This window comes from Syngnathus floridae, chromosome 17 (assembly GCF_059516105.1).
Source record: "Syngnathus floridae isolate MCC-2025c chromosome 17, RoL_Sflo_1.0, whole genome shotgun sequence".
Taxonomy (NCBI): Eukaryota; Metazoa; Chordata; class Actinopteri; order Syngnathiformes; family Syngnathidae; genus Syngnathus; species Syngnathus floridae.
In genome coordinates this window covers 10,905,763-10,929,916 of record NC_142429.1, presented here as the reverse complement: position 1 = coordinate 10,929,916, position 24,154 = coordinate 10,905,763, and the positions used below count along the sequence as shown (strand labels likewise).

Genomic DNA, 24,154 nt, shown 5'->3' with positions numbered 1-24,154 from the left:
ATCCGTCATTCTTTCTCGCTGACTTAACACAAACACACAGTAAAATGCTAGTATGCGCTTCTGGTCGAAGGAAGCAGTAAAGCCACTGGGTATCCCACCAGGTTCTCTACTTCTCCCCCTTGATCTTTAGCTGTGTAAAAGAACTTGCCTCCAGGGCCACCAGCCACAGTGTAGCTGCGTATGCACACTGAAGCCATAAAATCATTTTGCACGCATTTTAATGGCTGCCCAATTACTGTAGCTTTATTCATGTCAAAGAAAAATAGCGAGGCTTTCCCAGAATTTGTTTCTGCTTCAAGAGGCAGATTTGAAAAAGTAGATGAATGTGATCAATATACCTGGTCATATTGATGAAAATTTCAGCTTGCCAGTGGTGTTGAACGATTGCGCAACAGAGGTGAAACATATTTAAGCTTACCTGGAATGAAGATAACACCTGCTTTTGAGTAAAGTTATAGTGATTTAGAAAGCTGTATTAGAAGGCAACCAGTGGTCACGGTAATAGTTGCTTCAGCGTCTCTTTCGGTGTGCAACTAAATGAAAAGGTTCTTGGAGCTTCTCAACACCTGCTAGCAAACTCCAAGTATGTTAAAAGCAGTTCACGGATTGGTTGTGCTGATGGACACGACATGTTCTGAAAGAATATTATTAACCAAGAAATACATAAAAAAGAATCTCATTAGTCTTAAATCATTTGTTTGGATAAAACCTATTTTTTATTTAATTGTCCTTTGTCGATTCTATAACGGAGAGAAAAAGAAACATGAGCATTGAAAAGGGGAAAAAGTTCAGCCTTTCTAAGGACGACTTCCAAAAAACGTACTCTCTAATTTACTGTGTATTTATAGCAGACTCAGTGGCCTGAATGGTCTGAATGCCACATTGGATGGAGAAAAACGGAGAGGCGTGATTACACACCACACGTCTCAGGCCTTTTCCTCCCTTCCTGTAGCTCAACCTTCTTCAAGTTATTTTTTTTTGTACCAGGGATTACATTTTTGATCAACTATCATATCAACAAATAATAACAAATTTAACTAACCATTCCGCTGAATGTAGCTATTTGTGGGAGTCCTATGCTTTAAATAAATATATTGCCTTTTTTCTTTCTTTTTTTAAATCGCAAAATAACCCTAATAAGCTGCTATTGGAATAAAAGGAAAAAGAGGTCAGGCTCAGACATTAAGCCGTCATTTATTTACGTACCGCTACTTTTTGTCACTATTGATTCTGGAAAATTGTGAGAATATTCGTCAGAGCAAAAAAATGTCACGCATTTACCATTTTTAAAGATGAACGTGCTCTTACATGCTTTACCATTACCTCGACTGACAGTGGAATGCATCCCCTCTTTAAATATCATTTCTGCAGCTGTTTCATGTTTCTTTTCATTTACATTTATACATGTTGTGGTGCAGAAAGAATCAAATAATCTGTCACATTTTGCTTCCTCTCCAGTTGATGTGGAATCACCTGCTATGAAAATAACAACTGGAGCGTCGGTAAGCATAAAACATCATTTCCCATCTCTGTTTTTCCATCATGGCACATATTTCAAGTTGGAAACACCTGCTTCATGAATACAGGTGGGCCAAAAAAAAAAAACCACAGCAATGTCAAAGAAATAACTGTTTTTACTGAGACTTAAAGGGAAGAGGGCAAACGTGCAATTTGAAGTGTTTTGTGCTATGAAATGTATTCTTGTTATTTCCATTTATGAATTAATTTACACTGGTGGGAATTAAAAGTACTGATGATCATTATTTGCAATAAATTAACATATATTATTGTTGAAGTATGATTGATAATACAGTTGAGGTGGAAGAATTAAAAAAAAAAAAAAGGTAAACGAATTGGAAAAGAAGGAGGAGACTTGAAGTCACGTGGTGAAGTGACTTAGCATAGAGGAGGAGAGACAAGCCACAAAGTCAAAAGGCAGACTTTGGTAATGGGAGACATAGAGGAAAAAGAAACTCCCACCAGAAAGTAACTGTGAAAGATAGAAAGAAAAAAAAGAAAAATAAGGGCACATTGACAGTATCGATTTTTTCAGAACACCTTTCATAACAAAATTAGCAAGTAACAAACGGAGACAGCACAATCGACTCAAGCAAGGCTTAAGAAAAACAGCTGGGAGGTCACACACACATGCACACACAAACACACACACACACACACACACTTGCGGTGGACCATATAACTCTTGTTAGGGAGTGGTGAGCATGGGAGAGAAAGCAGAATGGAGAGAAATTGTCTGCAGAGAACTTAACTGCTTGTGTTCCCTCCACATTGAACACATAATAAAAAAGTTGATTTAAAAAAAAAATAAGAAGCGACTTTCCATATCGTCATTTTCTGCAACAGTGGCAAAGGAAAGGAACAATTATTGCCGAACTATTTTTAGTCATTTTCCCTTATGCAAACGGATTGTAAAACGGAACTCAGACAATAGCCAGAAATGAATAATGACATGACAGCAGATATTTTTCAATGAGTAGAAAGAGAGTGAGACCAGTGGCCTAAACACGAGGAACGGAGAAAGGAAGTGATGGAAAAAAGGAAAGGAAGTAGTTGAAAATCCAGTACCATGTCCCCATGACGTGGGCTGGGCTGGGCTGGGGCTGGAAAGGAAAGGGAAGAATCCTGAACAGATGAGGACATTGGAGGAGGAGAGAAAAGACAGAATGAGATGCAGATGGGAGGAGGAAAAAAGAAGAATGGAAGAAGACAAAAAAGCATAGCGTCCATTTTGTCGCCTTGTACTCCATCCAATGGTTAACATCAAAATGGCAATCGCTTTCGTCAAGCAAAGAAAAAATAAATGTGAGGTGAAAGACAAGCGTCTGCTTCAAAGACGGAAAAAAAAAAAAAACATCTGGTCAAGTCATCACTTTTGGACACTGCACAGAATATTGATACCCGAACAGATTTTGAGGACAGACCAGCAGAGTCGGCTAACATGAGTATTGATTATGGCTAAAAAAAAATATTACAATAATTGAAAGGCCTTCTTTTTCAATGCATGGTGAAAAACTTGCTTAAGCATTGACCTCAATGGAAAAGAATGCAGAACCTCTCTCTCTCTCTCACTCTCTCCTTAGGTCTCTCTCTCTTTCTCCCTCTCCTCCCCCTCATGTGTGAGACGCACACATACTGGTTAGATTAAACTGCCACGGAGAAAGCAAGGGAATGTTCTTTTTCCACTTTTGACCCAGACTCTTTCTCACTCTTTTTTCCCCTCATCTCTCATGCTACTCACTTTTTGCCTCTCAGAGCACACAAAAAAAAAAACTTTCTTTAAAAAAATAAAAAGTGCTATTGACACTATATAATTTAATTGATGACTCTAAATTGAGTATGAATAAAAGGTGAAATGTTTGTTTGGCTACATTACGCCCTCAGCCCTGCGATGGACGCCAAAGTGTCCAAAGTCAGCTGGGATAGGCTGCGGATCATTCGTGACCCCAGTGAGGACACGTAGTTGAAGAAAATTGGATTTATATCACATGACAGTGATGACGTTCAAAAGTATATCATAACTCAAGCAATGCTAGCCTCCAATGTAAATCCTGTGACATGTTAATATTTACAAAATCAATGCTGCTTTCGTCATTGATGCCATTAAGTAACGTGTTAAATGCCATTTCAAGTAACGACTAATCCAAGGGTTAACCTTTGGAGAAAGATGTTCTTGATTGACAGGTATCTAATTACAAGCAGCTCCTCCCCAGATATAAGCCACACCCTCTCCCTAGTGAGGATTTCCTGCTCTCCCGATAAGATAACCAACGACAAGTGATGTCAGATGTACTTTCAGACACTTTTAGCAAGGTCTATGTTGTTGGGGAAAAATATAATTCTACTTTATATTGAGTCTGTCTGTGCTTATTTGTTATTTTTGCTTATTTCCGCTAATATTAATTAAGGCTTGAATGGTCTTCAGCTCAAGTCTTAAGGCACTCGTGTGGGAAAAATGGCTTCTATCACTCCCTTCTCTCTCTCTCTCTCTCGCTCTCTCTCTCTTTCTCTCTCTCTCTCGCTCTCTCGGAGGGCTCCTGGCTTTTGCAACATCACCCTGCCACGTCGAGGATGGGCAGTATGCCGTTTCGCTCTCCCTCCTTCAAACAGAGGTCAAAAGAGTTTATAAAACGGAATTAGAACTTTTTCAGTGACATAATTTGCACCTTTAATCATAAGTAAACATCAGTAACTCCAAACTTTCTACAAAAAGGAGACAAGACAGTTTACTATATAAATGCTAGCATTTAAACAGGGGTGTGTATACTTTTTCTATCTTGGGTTTCCTTATACTGAGCGAGTGGATATTATGTTTTGCCTAATTTCTGTCCTTGAAAACTATCCATATGTTTATAACGTTAGCAGAGCATTCTGGGCAGATACCAAACCTGACCTGTGGGGGGCAGCATTGTGCCATAGGGTATCCAGACTGCTTGGAAATGCATAGAAGAAGAAAGATTAGTAAAAGATATAAACAAATTTGAAAAAAAAAGCTCTGCAAATTGTTAGCTTTAGGTTCTGAGGAACAATAAACTCTGATTACGTCAAGTCAACATTGGATTATCGGTCAAGATAATATTTTAGTCATGGCTGAGAATTAGGCCTTTCTTGACTTGGATTTAAATTTCTAAATGAGAGAAGCAAAAACACGGTGCCAAATTTCACCCACCACGTTGCTGTTGTATATGCGCTCCAGCTTGGTACAGTCAGCACACAGCAGGGTTGACTTTTAATGCATACAAATGGCGCCTAAGCGCCGCGTTTAGCCGAAAGCACACAAACTGAAACACACACAGGTGTGACGGGAGACTCCGGGCTGTGGATTTACAACACGGGAAATGAACAGCCGCCAGGGGTTATGAGATTAACACACACATCTAATTGCTTTGAACACACACACACACACAATAATAGCAAAATATGTTTTGGAGAAAAACAATCCAAACTTGAAAGGTTTATTTGGAAATGTTGAAAATATGTTTGCCCTGCCATACTGTAGAACTAGCAAAACCAATGATGTAATAATTGTAAATACTGTAAATACTTCTGGACATATATATATTATGAACATTATCGTTCTGGTGTCATTCAAGTAACGTTATCATAATGGCAATGTCTATTTAGCATAAGACGTTTCAGTCATCTGAAAGTTGAGACCTCTGGATTTTTTTTTTTTCTCTTCTCAACTTGTGTTGATCATTTCTCTTTGCCGTCTGGCAACTGCAGTGTTCATAGTTTCCATCCCCAGCCTGTCTGCTCCGTGTGTGTGTGTCTTGGTTTGGAACTGGGGGGGGATGGGCTCTGATACTCTTCTTTCGATGGGAGAGTAAGTGCAACAGAGAGACATAAAAGTGTGTTAAACATTCCTCTCTCTCTTCTGCACGATGACTGTACGGGGTAACTTCTCGCTCCATTTTTTTCTTCCAGTTCTTCACCATCAACTTGTCTCCGCCCCCTTTTTTCTTTTCTTTATATTGCCACCAGAAGCCTTTATTTGACACTTTCTCTCCTTACATCACATTCAATCCCCTGTTTGGGGTCTTCATACATGCACTTTGAACGCAAGCACGTGATTGGCTGGCAAAAGGGTGATCTCATGCAGATAATGGTGTCTGCTGACGTTGGCCTTTGGCGAGTTTCGCAGTATCTGCCTGTCCTTCTGTCAGTCTGCCTGTAGCTGTCAGTAGCTAGCTGTTTGAAAAGTCTACAATCACTTCTCAACTTTGATTTGATGCAATTTGTCCTGTTCTGCATTTGGATCCATACTGGACTCAAACTGTATGTCCGCTCGTTCTTATGCACTTTTTTTTTTACCCAGCACAAATTTGCCACAGTTTCAATGAGTGCAACAAACTGCTGCTGGAAATAAATACTATCATTACTGGCCATAATGTATCCAGAGAAAGAATTACAGAGAAGGAGGAGGAGGAGGAGGAGAATGAGAGAAGGGGAATGAGTCATGCATGTGGACGTGGCTTCCATTCTCCCTCTAAGGAGCTTTGCGTCTGATTCTTCAACCATCCCTCCCTCCTTCCCTCTACTTCCAAAACCAAAGAGAGGCCTTCAATTATCTCCTTTGGGCACAGAGAACGAAAGACTTCTATGGTGTAGGAAGACCTTCTTCTCAGCGCCGCTTCTGTCTATCTGCTTCCATCTCAGGAAATTCCTTCTTAATGTTACGATGCCGCTGATCTTGGCCTTCTCTTCCCCAGCAGCGGTTCTTGTCATATATTTCAATTTGGGCTGATATTAGAATAGAATTACTCCAAATGTGAGGCTTAGAGGGACGTGACCGCTGACCTTACGGAGTGTCAACAACAGGTTGCAAGAACTCACCTCTCGACTTAAATTATAGAGCATGGCTGAATACAAAGTGCTGTACAAGAAGTAAAAATCTGAAATAATGCCAAGAGTCAAAAAGCGTCGAATCAATTTTTTCCAACAGGATGTAGAACTACACACACAAGTTTGCCCCCGCACCTTTTTTTTTTCCTCTCATCTTTTCCAGTAGCATAAACTTCAAACAGCCAATCGCTTCCGTTCATAAAGAGCCCATTCCACTCACGCACGTCCATGTTTATTAGTGACACCCTTAAAAGCGGTAATGAGGAAACAGCAGGTAGGGCTCCCTCTTTCTCATACGTACACACACGCACAAAAAGTCTTGCTGTGTATGATGACAATCAGCTGTGCATTTAGGTTTTACAACCTGAGAGGAAGTGCATGGTCAACAGTAGAGCAACATCAAAGTCTTCCTTTTACAGTACGTTCATTAGATTGGGAGAAGTTGTGAATATGGAATGGCAAGATAAGGCAGTGTGTCTTTTATATTCAATTCCAACTGCAACGGATTAGAAATTTATCTGGAGTGATTGGCATGTAAGGATTTTATTTTTTTTATTTCATTATTGTAATAATTTTATTTTGTCTTATACTTCATTATTGTATTGCCAATGTTTCTATTTTCATTGATTTTATTTTATCGTCCAAACCGCTTAAAATGTGGAATTCCCTTTAGTTTAATGTTATTTTAATTCAATTTGTTCACACAAGCAATTTTTTTTTTTAGTAGTTTAATATTTTATTTGTTTAACCTTGTGCTGCAATTAAAAGCTAACACACCCGCAGGGGTGACAAAGGCGACTAGGAGTAGTGTAGGACACTCCCAGTTGGCTCAGCGGACATGTCAAGTGTCACTAACTTTCATTTTTCTCGACAAATACTTGCATTTGATTTTCAAAGCCTGCATTGCAAGTGAAGCCATCGCCAGCAAGGTCGGTGGTTACGCTGACTACGGCCCCACCCAAGCAGTCTGTGTCCGCTGACCACAGCGTGTTCGAACTCACGCACCAGTCAGAGTCTCAAAAAAGGGTGCAAAGAAAAAAAAAAAAAAAAATCAAGGAGCACACCTGACTTGTAAAAATTGATGCCAACATGACCCCTTGAACATTTTTTTTTCTTTGCACTGATATTATTACAAGTCAGGCTCCAAATACTATGATCAGTCTCTTTCCTCGAACCTGTCATTTTTCAAAACGTGCAGGAATTCCGAGAGATAGTCAAGTATTTTTGAAGTTACATCATAATGAGTGGGTAGCAATCATTGCCATAAACCTCCTACGGTAATTCAAAGTTGTTCAGGTAGCCATTTACAATCCGAAACAAATGCTTATCATTTCTACCTTATTCCAGATGTTTGGGCTGGACCTCTGAAGTGCCAGGTTAACATTGTTGTGTTAATGTATTTACAAATAATTGGTGAATGTGTGAGTCGGTGGATTGTCGTACATAGAAAATTGTGTTGTTATTTTTTCTGAAATCGTTCTACCTAGTTGAAAGGTTTGCATGAAAGCAATCCGAAATTTTTTTGAGGAACCGCAGCTAAGAACACGTGCGATGACGTCTAAGTGTCAAACACTTTCTGTGGAGAAAAGTCAACTTCACAACTTGCTGACAGTTGTTGCCACACGTTTCTCATGTTCTTCTCACTTTCTTCCATTGCACCAATTTGGGTCCAACCGACCAATCAGAATTGACATTCTGGATGGTCAATTGGGGTTATTTGGCCAAATTTGAAGACAACCAGATTTGATTTTATAACTTGAGAACATATTTTATTGCATGTTGTATATATTTGGCTTTAGTGTTGATAGTTTTAATATTTTTTTGCAAATGATACTTTCATTAGAGATGTGTGAAAACGATGGCGTTGCTTTTTGATGCTCCCGCAGCCGAAGCGAAGGTCGAATCAGGGAACGATGAGGTGGCACTTTGCTCTCTTTCTTCTTCTTATGCCTGCCTTCTTTCCTCTAAAAAGGCAGATTGCATTCCATCCTCCTCCCAGAAAAAAAAGAAAAAAAAAAGGAACAGGCAGACACATGGATAATATGGAGGTATCTGCAGAGTGTGAGAGCAAAAGAGAGAGAGAGAGGGGCAGGGAGAGCGAGCGAGCGAGAGAAGGAGGAGTGACTTGGATGTGTTGGCCACCTTGAGACTGTGCAACGTGTCTGCTGCTCGTGGATCAGATGGCCGTGAGGCTCATCTGTGCCGCCGTAATGGCGGGCTTCTGCTTAATTACAGATCCACCTGAACATCAGCTTCTGAAGGAAAAATAACGGGGGCGTCCGAGAAGCCAATAATAATCACAATGTTGTCCAAGGCCTCAGTTGTGCGTCTTTTTCCTAACAGGCAGTTTAGACGTACCAACTGCACAATAACATTCCGAGAGGAAACACTCATCTTCTGCTGAGAAGGTTCATTTTGGTCTCACTCAGTTGCACACTTTCAGGTGTCAATCGAATCAGCTATGTCACATTTTGACATATTACCAATGTCCACATAACTTAGTTAGTGTCGAAATGAACTGTTTCCTAAATTTCATTGCCACATAAGAAATTGAATACGACTCCACTCAATTCTGCCAACTTTTTTTCATGGTGGCTAATTTCAACCTGGTTGTGACTAAAAACCCAGCCAGACCTCACCATCATGATCAAATTGAGTACTGGTAGGGGGGAGATGTTTACTTATGCTTAATATTGATATTAAGTTTGAATTAGGATCAGCAATAGTGCCATTATGGTGATTGATTTTGTGACTTCTAAGGTTTGATTATGTCGGCTCCCAAGGTCAATGGAGCTTGTACGAGTCCCGCAAAAGCATGGTAAAAAATGAGCCTACAAAAATGGAACGTTGGTTACCGGCAAGCAGGCCAATGATGCCGTGAAACCGTCCAGATGTATTCCGAAGGATTTTGCGTGAATCAGAAGGGATAATGTGACAAAAGTGAAGTCAGTGTGAATCAGGAAGTAGCTCCAACCCAGAAATAAAGTCTGGAATAAACCTGTGGCTGCAGCCGCCGCTGGAGGAGGAGATCTTCCTCCAACGAACCGATGCTCTTCAGGATCGGGTTTCCTTCTCTTCACCCCCCTTTTCCTCATCCAAACTCCAACCCTTCTGCCGTGGAGTTATAGAAGGAGGGACCTTTTTTTTCTTCTTCCCTTTCTTTCTTCTCATCTGTTTTTTTTTTTTCCTTCCTTTGAGGGAGGGGTCCATTCTTGTCTTCCCTAAACGTGAGCTCCAGCAAAAGGGTAGTGAGGGTGCGTCCCAGTCGCTGCAGTCCCAGCGCCTCCCAGTTCAGACTCCCATATAAAAACCCTGGTGGAAAGTTGGTGTAGGCAGTAGGGAGTTTTCTGCTGGGGTCAGGAGGACTGTGGAAACAAGCGGACCCTGCCCCAAACACCCGTGTATGAGTGGAGTGTAGCAGGAAGAGAAGACACCCCCAACTTTTTCCTCTCTTGCCTCAAAGAGTCTACATGTCTAGAGGCATCTAGATATGTTCAGCTTTGTGGATTTGCGGCTGGCGCTGCTGCTCAGCGCAGCGGCGCTATTGGTGAGGGCCCAGGGCGAGGACGACAGTAAGTCTCATCATCTCTTTTGTGGAGCTTCTCAACCAGCCTTTTCTTCTGATTTTGCAAAGTGGATATTTGCTCTTCGTGTGGACGTGGCGTGGCGGATTCGATCTAGACAGGGAGGAAGGAAAGCAGATTTGATGAACGCAATGTTGCCACCAGACAGAGACGGATGGATGGATAGACAGATAGATAGATAGATAGATAGATAGATAGATAGATAGATAGATAGATAGATAGATAGATAGATAGATAGATAGATAGATAGATAGATAGATAGATAGATAGATAGATAGATAGATAGATAGATAGATAGATAGATAGATAGATAGATAGATAGATAGATAGATAGATAGATAGATAGATAGATAGATGGAAAGAATTTGCGTAATGCAATGGGCATCCCAAGGAGGCCCCTCTCTCTCTCTCTCTCCTCTAGTTGCATTAGTCAACCCCCCCCCCCCTCCAACCCCCACCCTAATGCATGCAAAGCAAGTCCCTGCAGGTTTTCCACCAGGCCATGGTTCCTAACAAACTCCTAGCCGAGCATGGTTTAGAAAATTCACCCTTTGTGTTTAGATTTGGTTATAAATGTTCGATTGAAATATCTCATAGCAATTCTTCAGAGGCGCAGCTCTTCAGCATGCTTTAAATGCATCCGCAGGAGTACATTATTTCAGGTAGACATGAGTGGCAATAGAAGAGGCTTTGGACTAACACTGGTTGTGGCATGCCAGGTGAGGGAGAGTGGAAAAACTGAGAGGGAGAAGAGGAGGAAGCATGTATCCTTATTGTGTGTCATGTGCAATTTGCTGCAGAAAGTTTTCACCTAACAAAAAAATGTGGTTTTGGTGCATCTGTATTGCCAATTTTATCTGCAATTTCTCTACAAGAACAAAGGAGCATGAATTTATTTTTCCAGATGTGGATTGTCTAGCAAGGGTCATAAATTTGAAGGTTCAAGCAGATGAGATGTGTTAGGCTTATAGTGCCACCTGGTGGTTGGTCCGTGTACTTTGTGCACACACACATCTGGACGCTCCAGTTACAGCCCCCTCCCTTCCCTTTTGTGCTTTTTTTTTTTTAAACGGGGTGTTCTAATTGCAAACACGTGTAAAATATTTCCAGCAGCTGCTGCCAAGCCCTCAGTCGCTCTGAGCTCAGCTCTTTGGTATTCTGGGAGATAGTGTATCCTGATTTTTGCTTTACAAGAAAAAAAATTGACAAAATTGATGATGTGGTGGAGAAACTTCACACATAGTGCAATTATCATCATTCGGTTAAATCATGTGCTGGCATGTTTTTCCACGCTTCCTTTTTCCACCTTTGTGTGACCTGCATTTGCTATTGATGAGGGCTGTAATGACCCTATTCCATATTTTTAATGATTCTGATTTGTTACAAAATTACCATGTGTACTAGTTGAAAGATGATTTGTTTCCGGAATTCCTAACACCCACCCACCATCACTTTTTTTTAAATTATTCGCTCACCTGTGTTTGTGTCACCGTCTGACCTGGCCCTCTGTCGTCCTCCCCCGCAGGCACGGGCGGAAGCTGCACCCTTGACGGGCAGGTGTTTCAGGACCGTGACGTATGGAAACCAGAGCCATGCCAGATCTGCGTGTGCGACAGCGGCACCGTGATGTGCGATGAGGTTATCTGCGAGGACACAAGTGACTGCCCCAACCCCGTCATTCCCCATGACGAGTGCTGCCCCATCTGCCCCGACGAAGGTATCTAAAAGATAATCACATTTCACAACTGTAACACAGAGCATCATCATATGAAATAAATCAATCAACTTTTGATCGTTGCATTTACAATAAAATGACTATAAAATATGGAATAATACCGACTGTTACAAAATATTTGATGTTAATCTTTAACATGCCCAACTAACACACATCCATCTTTTCATCTGTCTGCAGGCTACCAGGGTCAATCTCAGGTCGAGGTAAATACTTTGTTACATTCTTACTTTATACATATCTTATTGTTATTCAAACTATTTTTACATTTGCATGAAACATTACTATAAATAATTTCATTGATTTTTATCTTGTAATACCATATAAAACTTGATTTTAGTTTTTTTTTTTTATATTTACGAATGACGATAGCATACTGTACATATGGTTCTAAATATAGGATACTGTTTATTCCTTTTCCCTAAACCGTAATTACATCAAAAATAGTTTATCACATCATTGAATGTTGTGTTAAATGATTCGTTCAATTAGTTGTGCCCCCTGCTGAAATGCTGACACTTTTGCTTCCCCCCCTTTCCAATTTTAGGGACCCAAGGGAGACCGTGGACCCAAGGGAGAAAGAGTAAGTACATCATTTTGTCCGCCTGTCAAATCGGATGCATGTGAGAAATGAAGACGTGTCTTGGTTCTGAAGACTGAGATCATGAAATTGAGTTTCATTCAAGCGTTAGCCGTGTTTGTGCTGCTTTGACGTCAAGCGGTGTTACGTTCACAAAAGATGATGTAAAGCTTCTGCGTAAATTATGATGGCAATTTTCTGCTCGAGTCGGTTGCATGTGAGTGAATGTAAACATGGAGGTTAAGTTGTGTTTGAAAGACAAATGATGCTTTGTTTTAATAGAGACTTTGGAGAAAATCCCCTAAAACTATTTATTTATTTATTTATTTATTTACTTAGTTTGGCACAATGGTTTTACTCATTTGTTTTAAGAATAATATTATTATTTAGCGTTATTTAGCCTGTTGAGTTTGGTTATGAATATGTTGTTTCTTAGTAGTTCTTACCGTGTTCCTGTTTTCTAAGGTCACATGACCACAGTTGCTCACCAGGTGGCTGTCTTTGACATTCCCAATCTTTGAGGAGCATTATTGTTCATCACTGTCAACAGAATTAAAAAAAAAACATCTTAGCCAGTTATCTATATTATGACTTATATCATTTACAAACAATCAATGTTGAATATTTCACAATGTTGTTTATGAGTTTTAACACTCCATTTTGTCTTGCTCCTTGCAGGGTCCCGTTGGTCCCGCTGGTAACGATGGTATCCCCGGCCAGCCTGGTATGCCCGGACCTCCCGGCCCCCCTGGACCCCCCGGCCTCGGTGGAGTAAGTCCAGACTTTTTCCTATCATTTTTCTTGTGGTTGTTGATATTTTCATATTGACATAATTCATGCAAGAAAGTCATGTGGCACTTAATCCTATTGCTATTGTGGTCGTGGGAAATGGTGGCTCTTTATGATGATCATTCAGAAATATTAGTCAGGTAAATTATTAATTAACTTTGATTCAAGCCTCAATAGGTAAGGTCAATATCCAAATCAGTTATCAGCACACTTGAAAATGATCACCAGGTTATTGATTGGTGTTAAAAGTCATCCTGTAAAACTTTACTAACAGTAAGAGAAATGGTCATATCAATAACTTGTAATGACTTTCGAAGTTGTAGACATTTGTACACATTTTTTTCAAATGTGTGCAAAATGATTATTATTATTATATTATTATATTATATATTATTAGATAATTAGAAAACAAAGGCAACAATTGGATCTGGGTGGACACACGCCTGATCTAATCTAAATGTTTTATTTTTGAAAACTAGCAAAACCACAAATGGATTATTTACATCCCTGTGGACGGACAGCCAGTGGGAAATAACATTATGTTGTCATTTTTTCCGTTTAAATTCATTTTTAGAGTTTCTAACATTTGTGCATGCTTTTATTTTCCTGCAGAACTTCTCTCCTCAGATGTCTCACGGCTATGGAGATAAGTCTCCCGTCTCTCCCATCCCTGGACCCAAGGCAAGTCTCTCTTGCAAATACCCAAAAGATCATTTTAATCTTTTAATTATGTTCATAACAGGCTCTAACCACTCTGATTCCCTTTCACAGGGCCCAATTGGACCCCGTGGATCACCTGGTTCCCCTGGTCCTAGCGTAAGTACACAACTTCTGTATATTGTTGATACGACAACATGCACCTCACCTTTAAGGAACTAGCACGCGTCACTAAGAATAAACACACCACCCGGAACAATTGCTAGTTACTCCCGTGAACACACTATGCCTATTGATGTAAGAATAACAAAAGTGACCAAATGTCTAACGTGGTTATATTCTCTGTTCAGGGCCCTCAGGGATTCACCGGTCCCCCTGGTGAGTCTGGAGAAGTCGGACCTGCTGTGAGTACTACAAATACAGCAACAAATATCATTTGACATGCTTGTGGCTTTTTATGCTTAATTGTTGTCTTCTGCAGGGACCTATGGGACCCCGCGGAGCCCCTGGCCCCGCTGGCAAGAACGGAGAGGACGTAAGTTGACCTAATCTCATCCCAATTCTCCTCGCCTCATCACACATCACTTCAGCTTTCCTCTTTTTTTGACATCAGGGTGAATCTGGCAAACCAGGTCGTAATGGTGAGCGTGGACCCCCTGGAGCTCAGGTAAGTCACCAATGGCAACGCAAAAGAGGAGCATGAACAAACTCCTGCCATCCTTTTCTTCCTCAGGGAGCTCGCGGTTTCCCAGGAACCCCCGGTCTGCCCGGTGTCAAGGGACACAGAGTGAGTTGGAAAATGAGCAAAACCATTGCAAATCATTTCTCTTGAATCAAGCTGAGCATCTGATTTGCGCCCCTCTTAGGGATTCAGCGGTCTGGATGGTGCCAAGGGAGACACTGGCCCTGCTGGACCTAAGGTAAATCATCATTTGATTGCTGGTTGATTGAAACGCTTGCTGATGCTCGACTTTTAGTTTTGCATTTTGAAAACATGACTCAAACATGCTTGAAATTGTAAGTAGTGCAACTAATATCTGACTTAACAAAGTGTGCGAAATCGCCTGCACACGAAGCCTTTCAATTTTGAAATCTCTCCATCTATAATGATTTTTTTTTATTAAGGGAAACAAAATTGATCGTCAACACTACCTGGTTTAATGAAATCTCACCATTCCCCATTTAAAATGCATACGTGACAAACTTAAAAAAATATATATTAAGTATGTTTACATTTCATAATGATCTCAACGTTTTTATTTTCATTATTATTATTGTTATTATTATTGATCTGAAATTTGAATTTGAACTTGAAAGCGATAGCATGTTACAAATAGTTATTTCGATAAGATCCATCATGTCTTCGTAATTATATCATGCAGTTATTTTGAATTCCACAAGTGTGTCATTTAAATTTCAAACATGATCTAACCAGCCTGCGTTTATGTCTAGGGAGAGACTGGAGCCGCTGGTGAGAATGGAACTCCCGGAGCTATGGTGAGTAAAACAAGCCCCCCGCCCCCCATATTTGGAATTGTCCTTCAGATCAGACGGATTGAATTGAAATTTTCTCCAATTTTAGGGACCTCGTGGTCTGCCTGGCGAGAGAGGTCGTGCTGGTCCTGCTGGAGCTGCTGTGAGTCCTTGCGCCTTTTATTTTGCGCCATCAATCGATGGCAGCACGAGGTCAACTTGCTTATCATTATGTCGCAGGGTGCTCGTGGTAACGATGGTGCCGCTGGTGCTGCCGGACCTCCCGTAAGTGTGCATTTCTGAGCACAATCCCCAAACTGAATTATCTGCCCTGCGCATTTGTCTGAATATGTTGGATTTCTTTTTAGGGTGCCACTGGCCCCGCTGGACCTCCTGGATTCCCCGGTGGCCCTGGAGCCAAGGTATAAACTTTACTGCTGAAAGGATCCTGGTCCTCATAATGCATCCGATGAAACGATTTAAATTGTGAAAATGTTTGGAAATGATCAGCTGTAGCTGTTTCAAAATTCTACACACTCTCGATATTTCCAAATATGTTGAATTTTCTTAGATCTTAAATGAAGTCTCACAATATTTAGTATGTTTAAAAAAAAAAAAAAAAAATGGTGTGGCTTGGTTTTAGCTTGTTATTAAATCATACAACCAACATTTCAGGGAGAGGCTGGAGCTCAAGGACCCCGTGGACCTGATGGCGTCGCTGGAGCCCGTGGTGAGCCCGGTAACCCTGGACCCGCTGGTGTTGCCGGACCTTCTGTAAGTAAAACAAAAATCAATCCCTCTTGGACCAAAAAAGCTTTTTGTCATGAATTGGGCATAAACATTATTCTATTTTTTCCTCATTCAGGGCAACCCCGGAGCTGATGGAGCTCCTGGAGCTAAGGGACTTCCTGTAAGTAGACAGTCCTGCCTAAGGCACTACACACGTGTCAAAAGCACAGTCTGAGTTGATATTAAAGCATCTACTGCCCCCTGCAGGGTGCTGCCGGAGTTGTTGGAGCTCCCGGTTTCCCCGGACCCCGTGGACCTCCAGGAGCTGCTGGTGCTGCTGGTGCCCCCGGACCCAAGGGTAACACTGTGAGTAAGGCTCTTGCATATCAAATGAGCTATTGTATTTATCTGGGTTTAGGTTAGAGTACAAAATAGGATTTTCAAGATTTGTTACTTTTGCTTACATCGCCCACTATACATTTGGCCTAATTATTTTTGGGGGGGGAGAAATCACAATCAATTAAGTTTAGTCTTGTTTACTTATGTTTGCCTATTTGTTTGTCTTAGGGTGAGGCTGGTGCCCCTGGATCCAAGGGAGAGCCTGGTGCCAAGGGAGACGCTGTAAGTTCACTACCAACATCTCATAGAAGCGCATCAAGGATGCAGTCGCTCACGTTTTTGTATGTACCTTTTTATCAAACAGGGTGCCCCAGGAGTTCAAGGACCTGCTGGACCTTCCGGTGAGGAGGGCAAGAGAGGAGCCAGAGGAGAGCCCGGTCCCGTTGGAGCCCGTGGAGCTCCTGGCGAGCGTGTAAGCACCATTGAAAAATTGCAAATTTAGCTCAATGCATGATGTCCCCATCCTTAAAATCAGGGTAAAAGAGGAGATCAGCATTATTTTGCATCGCATCGTACACAGCAAAAAAAAAAAAAAGAGAAACCGCACTGCAATAGCGCCATCATTGTAAATGTACTACGTACACAAATGTTCTAGTGCCCCCTACAGGTTAACAATAAAAAGGCGGTTATTTCACCTACTCACAAAAAAAAAAACAAAAAAACACCAATATCTAACAACACAATCAAAAAATGACTTTTTGTTTTGACTTTCTATTTAAAGTGGTCAGATATTCCTTTAAACCTGATTTGGTCTAGCAGACTTTATTTGATTCAGATAACAGAACGGCAATGTTAAGCATCCATTTGTTTTCCGAACTGCTTATTATTATGAATCATTTCCATTATAGTGTACTGAATGGTGCATCCTCGGTAACACACAATTAACTAGAATAAAGTAAGCCTTTTTTTTCACAGATCTAAGCAAACTTTGTTTGATTGGCTCTACAGGGTGGACCTGGCGGCCGTGGTTTCCCCGGTGCTGATGGTTCTGCTGGACCCAGAGTGAGTACACCACACTGTAGTTTGTTTTCATGCTGAAGTCATTTATTGACGTTGAAATATTTGTTGACAATCTTAGGGTGCTATTGGTGAGCGTGGTGCTCCCGGTATTGCTGGACCTAAAGGAGCTACTGGTGAGGCCGGTCGCACTGGCGAGCCTGGTTTGCCCGGAGCTAAGGTAAGACTTTTGTTTCTTGTTATAGACACTCCAGGATTTCTTGACTGGCCAAATTCTTTTCTGAACATTTGTGTTTGACTTTTAGGGTATGACTGGCAGCCCTGGCAGCCCTGGACCCGATGGCAAGATGGGAGCTACTGTGAGTGCACGTCTTAATACCCTCACTTTCTTTTTTGCATAATAAGCTAAATAAAACCGCTACACTAGGGTGCCCCTGGACAAGATGGCCGCCCCGGACCCCCTGGCGCTGTTGGAGCTAGAGGCCAGCCCGGAGTCATGGGATTCCCCGGAGCCAAGGGAGCCGCTGTAAGTAGCGAGTCTCAAGCTGAAAAGCTCAGATTGATGAAGCTATCTGGATCATCGTCTTATAAATGAGATCCCCTCCTCCATCGTTTGTCTTTAGGGTGAGGCTGGAAAGCCTGGCGAGAGAGGAGTGATGGGACCTACCGGCCCAGTTGTAAGTTCTCACTGATACTCTCTTGGGTCCTTGTCATAAGTAGAAGCTAGCGAAATGCTCAAAGCAAATCTCTGTGGTTATTTAGGGTGCCCCAGGAAAGGACGGTGAGCTTGGTGCTCAGGGACCTGCTGGACCTAACGTAAGTAGAAGAAGACATGACTCCTGAGTCCACCTGCTCAATCTTTATTGTTTCCTATGTTCCTTCCTTGGCTCTTCTCAGGGACCTGCTGGTGAGAGAGGAGAGGCAGGACCTACTGGTCCTCCTGGATTCCAGGGACTTCCCGGACCCCAAGGTGCCACTGGTGAGACTGGCAAATCCGGAGAGCAGGTGCAGAAATAATTGAATTCAACATGTTTACAAAAGAAAAGTAGCATTTTTCTAAACCAACTAACAACTCTTCTTTTTTTTTTTCTTCTCCTTCTATAATTCAGGGTGTGCCCGGAGAGGCTGGACCCTCAGGACCTGCTGGTGCTAGAGTAAGTCACAACCTGCTATTGAGATGTTTCATCTGTGAAACGAAAACTACATTCATAAAAACTAAAATTATAAAACGAAGCCGATAATAACTGATTGGAATTCATTTAGCTTTTTTTGAACCCACCCTAATTTGGTGCCACTTCTAATTCAGGGCGATAGAGGTTTCCCCGGAGAGCGTGGTGCCCCTGGTGCCGTCGGACCCACTGGTGCCCGTGGATCTCCCGGATCTGCCGGAAACGAGGGTGCTAAGGTAAATCTTGTCAGAAACGGAAAGATATTTCTGACTCTACTTGTGAGTTATTCTTCCATCTCATCTTTTTGTTTCTATTTGACTTCAGGGAGATGCTGGAGCACCCGGTGCTCCCGGAGCTCAGGGCCCACCTGGACTGCAAGGAATGCCTGGTGAGCGTGGTGCCGGTGGTCTTCCAGGACTGAGAGGAGATAGAGTGAGTTGTCACAGCACTATTAGAGAAAGCTCCACCTGTATCAGAATCTCATTCACAATCATTTCTCCTGTCTCCAGGGAGAGCAAGGAGCTAAGGGCGCTGATGGTGCACCTGGCAAGGATGGTCCTCGTGGAATGGGCGGTGCTATTGGACGTCCCGGCCCTGCTGGAGCTACTGGAGACAAGGGAGAGGCTGGCCCCGCTGGACCTGTTGGACCTGCTGGAGCCCGTGGAGCCCCTGTGAGTTACCTTCTCTCTGCCTCCCTCTAACGAAAGAGCCTGGACTAATGCTAATGCTAATAATACTCTAAGTCTATCCAAGAACGGAAGAAAAAAAAAAAGGTTTTCTTCTAGTGCCTATGTCACATTCTTCTTCTTCTCATGTTCTGCAATCCTCTCCTTTTCCATAGGGTGAGCGCGGTGAGGCTGGAGCCCCTGGACCTGCCGGATTTGCTGGACCTCCTGTGAGTTCTTCAATTCTCTGGCTCCATTCCCAAACACTTCCTGTTGTTTGAATCCTCGATCTAACCTTCTCATCACCGCCGTTTAGGGTGCTGATGGTGTTGCTGGTGCTAAGGGAGAGGCTGGTAACAATGGTGCTAAGGGTGATGCTGGTCCTCCTGGTCCTGCTGGACCTACTGGTTCCCCCGGACCCCAGGTTTGTAAATCCAATGCCATGATCACCTCAATGTGTGGCCATTGTTAGCTTTGCCATGCTGAGCAACTTTGTACTGTGTTCGTTCAGGGTCCCGTTGGAAACTCTGGTCCCAAGGGAGCTCGTGGACCTGCTGGAGCTCCTGTGAGTTACTGTTCTTAGGCCTTCTTTTTATCCCGCACTCCCCAATTCACGTCTTCTAAAGAATCCTGTGTCTTCTTATCAAGGGTGCTACTGGCTTCCCTGGTGCTGCTGGCAGAATTGGACCTCCTGGCCCCTCTGTAAGTCAATCTTGACAGTATGTGACCGCATGCAGGATGTTCAGAACTTTAAGGATAATTGTATGGTACTCTTGTTTTTGGAAAGGGCGTTGCTGGACCTCCTGGGCCTGCTGGACCCAGTGGAAAGGAAGGACCCAAAGGAAACCGTGGTGACACCGGACCTGCTGGTCGCACTGGTGAGGTTGGAGCTGCTGGAGCCCCTGGACCTTCTGGTGAGAAGGGTAGCAATGGTGCTGATGGTGCTCCTGTGAGTCATTTTCACTTTCTTTTCAAATACTGTCCATCCTCCACACTACACCTGCCTGTCTCACGCTTTTCATTTGCAATCTTCTGCAGGGTCCTGCTGGTATTCCTGGACCTCCGGGACTCAGAGGACAGCGTGGTATTGTCGGTCTGTCTGGATTGAGGGGAGGAACCGGTCCTCCTGGCCCACCTGGACCTTCTGTAAGCTATACATGCTACTTATACTTTGTCTTAAAGTTAGCAAGGGATCATTCGTCCAGAGCATCCATTGAGAAAGACAATACATGTTCAACGTTCGTATCATCGACAGGGTGAGCCCGGAAAGCAGGGACATGCTGGCCCCGCTGGCGAGCGTGGACCTCCTGGACCCTCAGGACCCCCTGGACTGGCTGGACCCACTGGCCAGAGCGGACGTGAGGTATGAGAAGAAAAAATGCCTTTTGTACACTGAAGTGGCAACTTCCCATGTGTACGCCGTTGAACACAATTGTTTTTCTGTTTAAGGGTTCCCCTGGTAATGAGGGAGCTGCTGGCCGTGATGGAGCTGCTGGCCCCAAGGTGAGCGCAATTGACATTGCTACAAACAATAGGAAGCTTATTCGAGGTTCAGGGAGATTTCATAGCCCCGACTGTGACAAGCAAAGTTGCAAGAAAACCATTTGAATCATTCCGCGGTCGTTTTGAAATGAGCACGGCTCAAACCCAATCACTTCATTTATTCGTTTGATTGGAAAGTCATAAAGGATAGTCTTTGAAAGAGGCAATAACTGAGATGATCCCATGGAACAATTTAGGGAGACCGTGGAGAGTCTGGCCCCGCTGGAGCTCCTGGCGCCCCCGGACCCCCTGGTGCCCCTGGACCCGTCGGACCTGCTGGAAAGAATGGCGACCGTGGAGATACTGTGAGTGCAAAGTTTCTTTTGGAAATGTCAAATTTGGATACGGTATGAATGTGCGTGTGTGATTCCAGGGAGCTGCTGGCCCTGCTGGTCCTGCTGGTCCTGCTGGACCTCGTGGCCCCGTTGTAAGTATCGCAATGAGGACGAGCAACAGAGCTCTAAAACGGGAACAGAGATCAGGTGAATGATACGATCTCCTTATAGGGAGCCGTTGGACTTCGTGGAGACAAGGGAGAAACTGGTGAGGCTGGCGAGAGAGGCATGAAGGGACACAGAGGATTCACTGGCATGCAGGGAGCTACTGGACCTCCCGTACGTTATTCAATACTCAGAGTAATGTAGGTGGAAAAGAAACACATTTGGGTCTGAACCACTGTTCTCTTCCTACACCCATAGGGTCATGCTGGAGAGGCCGGACCTGCTGGTGTTGCTGGACCCGCTGGACCCAGAGTGAGTTTACGCACCCAAGAATATTTCCTTTGGGTTCTACCTTCTTCTTTCAGTTCTTCTAAAGGTTTTCTCTTTTTCTTCAGGGACCCGCTGGATCTGCTGGTTCTCCTGGTAAAGATGGTATGACTGGCCTTCCTGGTCCCTCTGGACCTCCTGGACCTCGTGGACGCACTGGAGAGATGGGACCTTCTGTAAGGCTCACTTAACGTTGTGATCCATTGATGTATTATGAGCAACATCAGACTTGTGCTAACACAGCATTCCACCTTGTTTCGCTATTCAGGGACCTCCCGGACCTCCCGGACCCCCCGGAGCACCTGGCGCCCCCGGCGGTGGATTTGAACTCGGTTTCATTTCCCAGCCCCAGGAGAAGAGTCACGATCCCTACTTGTACCGCGCTGATGACGCTAACGTTGTCCGTGACCGCGACCTGGAGGTTGACAGCACTCTGAAGACCCTGAGCCAGCAGATCGAGCAGATCCGCAGCCCAGACGGCACCCGCAAGAACCCTGCTAGAACCTGCCGTGACCTCAAGATGTGCCACCCAGACTGGAAGAGCGGTGAGTCATTCAGTCAGAGCCTAAATCATTATTGCGGTGGAGCCAATTGAAGCTGAAAGATGAGAAGGTCGGTCAAATTTCTGACATACACTTCCATCTTCAGGAGAGTACTGGATTGATCCCGACCAGGGCTGCAATCAGGATGCCATCAAGGTCTTCTGCAACATGGAGACTGGAGAGACCTGTGTCGCCCCAACTCAGCCTGAGGTTGCCAGGAAGAACTGGTACGTCAGCAAGAACATCAAGGAGAAGAAGCACGTCTGGTTCGGAGAGGCCATGAACGAGGGCTTCCAGGTAAACGCACCGAATCCAACAAGTCTCCTTTACTTTCCATGCTCACGTAGACTAAGCCCTCTTTTCTCCGTTCTCCCAAAAGTTCGAGTACGGAAGCGAGGGCTCTCTGCCCGAGGATGTCAACATCCAGATGACCTTCCTGCGTCTCATGTCAACTGAGGCTTCCCAGAACATCACATACAACTGCAAGAACAGCATCTCCTACATGGATGCTGCCACTGGCAACCTGAAGAAGGCTCTGATCCTCCAGGGCTCCAACGAGATTGAGATCAGAGCTGAGGGCAACAGCCGCTTCACCTACAGTGTCCTCGAGGATGGTTGCACGGTGAGTTCTTGGAGAATCATCTCATCGGGTGACTTCGGCTGAAATCCACCGATGGTTGGTTATCGTGCATACCGATGCTGAGTCGATTTTTTTTTTGTCTCCTTGCAGTCACACACCGGTACATGGGGCAAGACAGTCATCGAGTACAAGACAACGAAAACATCTCGCCTGCCCATCATTGACATCGCTCCTATGGATGTTGGTGCTCCAGACCAAGAGTTTGGCCTTGAAGTTGGACCTGTCTGTTTCTTGTAAAAAGAGAAATCTGGACTTGAACATGTTGTGGTGCGTGAGTGTGTGCGTTTTATTTTTTTCTAGCAACAATCCCTCTTAAAAAAAAAGAAAAAGCCACCAAATCATTTTTTCTGATCTGGCCCCCTGTTTTTTTTTTTACTCCACATCCTGCGATACAATACGACCATTGTTCCGGTGGTCTACCATGCCTAAAACCTGCACTTCAACAAAGATGGCAGTGATGCGGCAATGCTCACATTGTCGCGTTTGGGACCACTACTTTTTTTTTTTGTTTCTGACTCTTTTGTTTTTGTCTTGTTTTTACCATCACCAACACCAAGGATCCCATAGAGAAGATTTTCACTGGCAACAAGAAAATAATATATGCTCCTGTAAAGTGTATAAAAAAAAAATTGACTTCCCCCCCCATTCTTCAACCAAGCCAATCCAGGCCTCTCTGGAGTTTACAGAAACACACAGGTGACTTTTGTATTTTTATACACCCGCCCTGCGGTGAGAGGAATGAAAGGACAGTCCCGACAGACAGAACCCGATTGCTTTGTACCACAATTCAGGTGTTGATGAATAAACGGTGAAACTGACAGCCATGTTTGTCTTTGTTGTCGCTCGCTCGTTCCATCTCCATCCACCTGCCCAAAAGTCTGTTTTGCTGTTGTGGCCACTCTCTTGTTTGTTCCTCTTGTCTGCCAAAGTCGCATTAAAACCACCAGCAGAGAAACATGGGTTTAAAACTTGTTTTTCTTTTAATGAACATCCTATGGCTACCTCAAGAAAAAAAAAAATGTTTGAACGAAGTGTGTTTGCCTGCCTGCAGGAGTTGTGGCGGTCAGTGGAGTCATTGAGGCACTTTAGTAAAAACAAAACAGGTGCTATTTTCTTGTTTTAGGGTCTCTGACATCCACTTTTGTCTCTACTGTGATGTGACAGAGGCCTTTTTTGGTGCTTAAATGAAACGACGGAAAATGAAACCTTTTTCGCTTTTGTTTTTCTGCCCCCTCCCCTGCTCATGTAACTCAAACAAATTCTCCAAAAGCCTTCCCCTCCTCAAAACGTCTGTTGTCATTTGTTTCTTGTTTTCTGAAGGTGGGCTTTCTCATACCAAATTTGAAAATGCACACAAAGAGAGCCATCAAGAGAGAGAGAAAAAGAAATTGGGAGAAACACCACAAGATCTGTACCTATTTTGTATATGTATAATAATTTGAGATGTTTTTAATTATTTGAATGCTGAAATAAAGCATGTTAAGTGGTCGTACAATGAATCCTGCCTTCACTGTCTCACCCAGCAGGACTGATCTCAAACTTTTTAGAATGCTTTGAAAGAAGGAG

The 24,154-nt window shown here is 43.3% G+C and overlaps 1 protein-coding gene and 1 long non-coding RNA gene across 4 annotated transcripts; one reads left to right on the top strand and one right to left on the bottom strand.

Annotated features, from left to right (window-relative positions):
• The first annotated feature begins 1,051 nt into the window (after positions 1–1,051).
• Positions 1,052–23,406, top strand: col1a1a (collagen, type I, alpha 1a). Of its 3 annotated transcripts, none has more exons than XM_088356978.1 (49): positions 1,052–1,502; positions 11,473–11,664; positions 11,860–11,885; positions 12,227–12,262; positions 12,938–13,030; positions 13,661–13,729; positions 13,820–13,864; positions 14,056–14,109; positions 14,187–14,240; positions 14,319–14,372; positions 14,439–14,492; positions 14,572–14,625; positions 15,158–15,202; positions 15,288–15,341; positions 15,419–15,463; positions 15,547–15,600; positions 15,854–15,952; positions 16,044–16,088; positions 16,175–16,273; positions 16,475–16,528; positions 16,611–16,718; positions 17,255–17,308; positions 17,385–17,483; positions 17,569–17,622; positions 17,691–17,789; positions 17,887–17,940; positions 18,026–18,079; positions 18,161–18,268; positions 18,373–18,417; positions 18,570–18,668; positions 18,757–18,864; positions 18,942–19,103; positions 19,274–19,327; positions 19,414–19,521; positions 19,609–19,662; positions 19,746–19,799; positions 19,885–20,046; positions 20,136–20,243; positions 20,353–20,460; positions 20,547–20,600; positions 20,837–20,944; positions 21,013–21,066; positions 21,146–21,253; positions 21,338–21,391; positions 21,475–21,582; positions 21,675–21,951; positions 22,055–22,245; positions 22,328–22,570; positions 22,679–23,406. In XM_088356978.1, the coding sequence occupies exons 2-49, from the start codon at positions 11,574–11,576 to the stop codon at positions 22,823–22,825; spliced, it is 4,161 nt and encodes a 1,386-aa protein (XP_088213104.1). In that variant the 5' UTR covers positions 1,052–1,502; positions 11,473–11,573; the 3' UTR covers positions 22,826–23,406. The 3 variants fall into 3 exon arrangements, with proteins under 3 accessions (XP_088213104.1, XP_088213102.1, XP_088213103.1); XM_088356976.1 differs by lacking the exon at positions 1,052–1,502 and adding an exon at positions 9,683–9,935; XM_088356977.1 differs by lacking the exon at positions 1,052–1,502 and adding an exon at positions 11,068–11,100.
• LOC148384489 (uncharacterized) lies at positions 8,125–11,663 on the bottom strand. Its single transcript, XR_015853254.1, has 2 exons — positions 11,423–11,663; positions 8,125–10,040 (listed from the first exon to the last, which is right to left on the bottom strand). It is a non-coding gene; the product is annotated as an uncharacterized LOC148384489 (long non-coding RNA).
• Positions 23,407–24,154: the final 748 nt, after the last annotated feature.

Coding starts and splice junctions, on each gene's coding strand:
- col1a1a (XM_088356976.1), top strand. CDS start 9,854: ATGTTCAGCTTTGTGGATTTGCGGCTGGCGCTGCTGCTCAGCGCAGCG. Junction 19,104..19,273: donor CTGGAGCCCGTGGAGCCCCT/GTGAGTTACCTT, acceptor CCTTTTCCATAG/GGTGAGCGCGGTGAGGCTGG. Junction 19,663..19,745: donor GTGGACCTGCTGGAGCTCCT/GTGAGTTACTGT, acceptor CTTCTTATCAAG/GGTGCTACTGGCTTCCCTGG.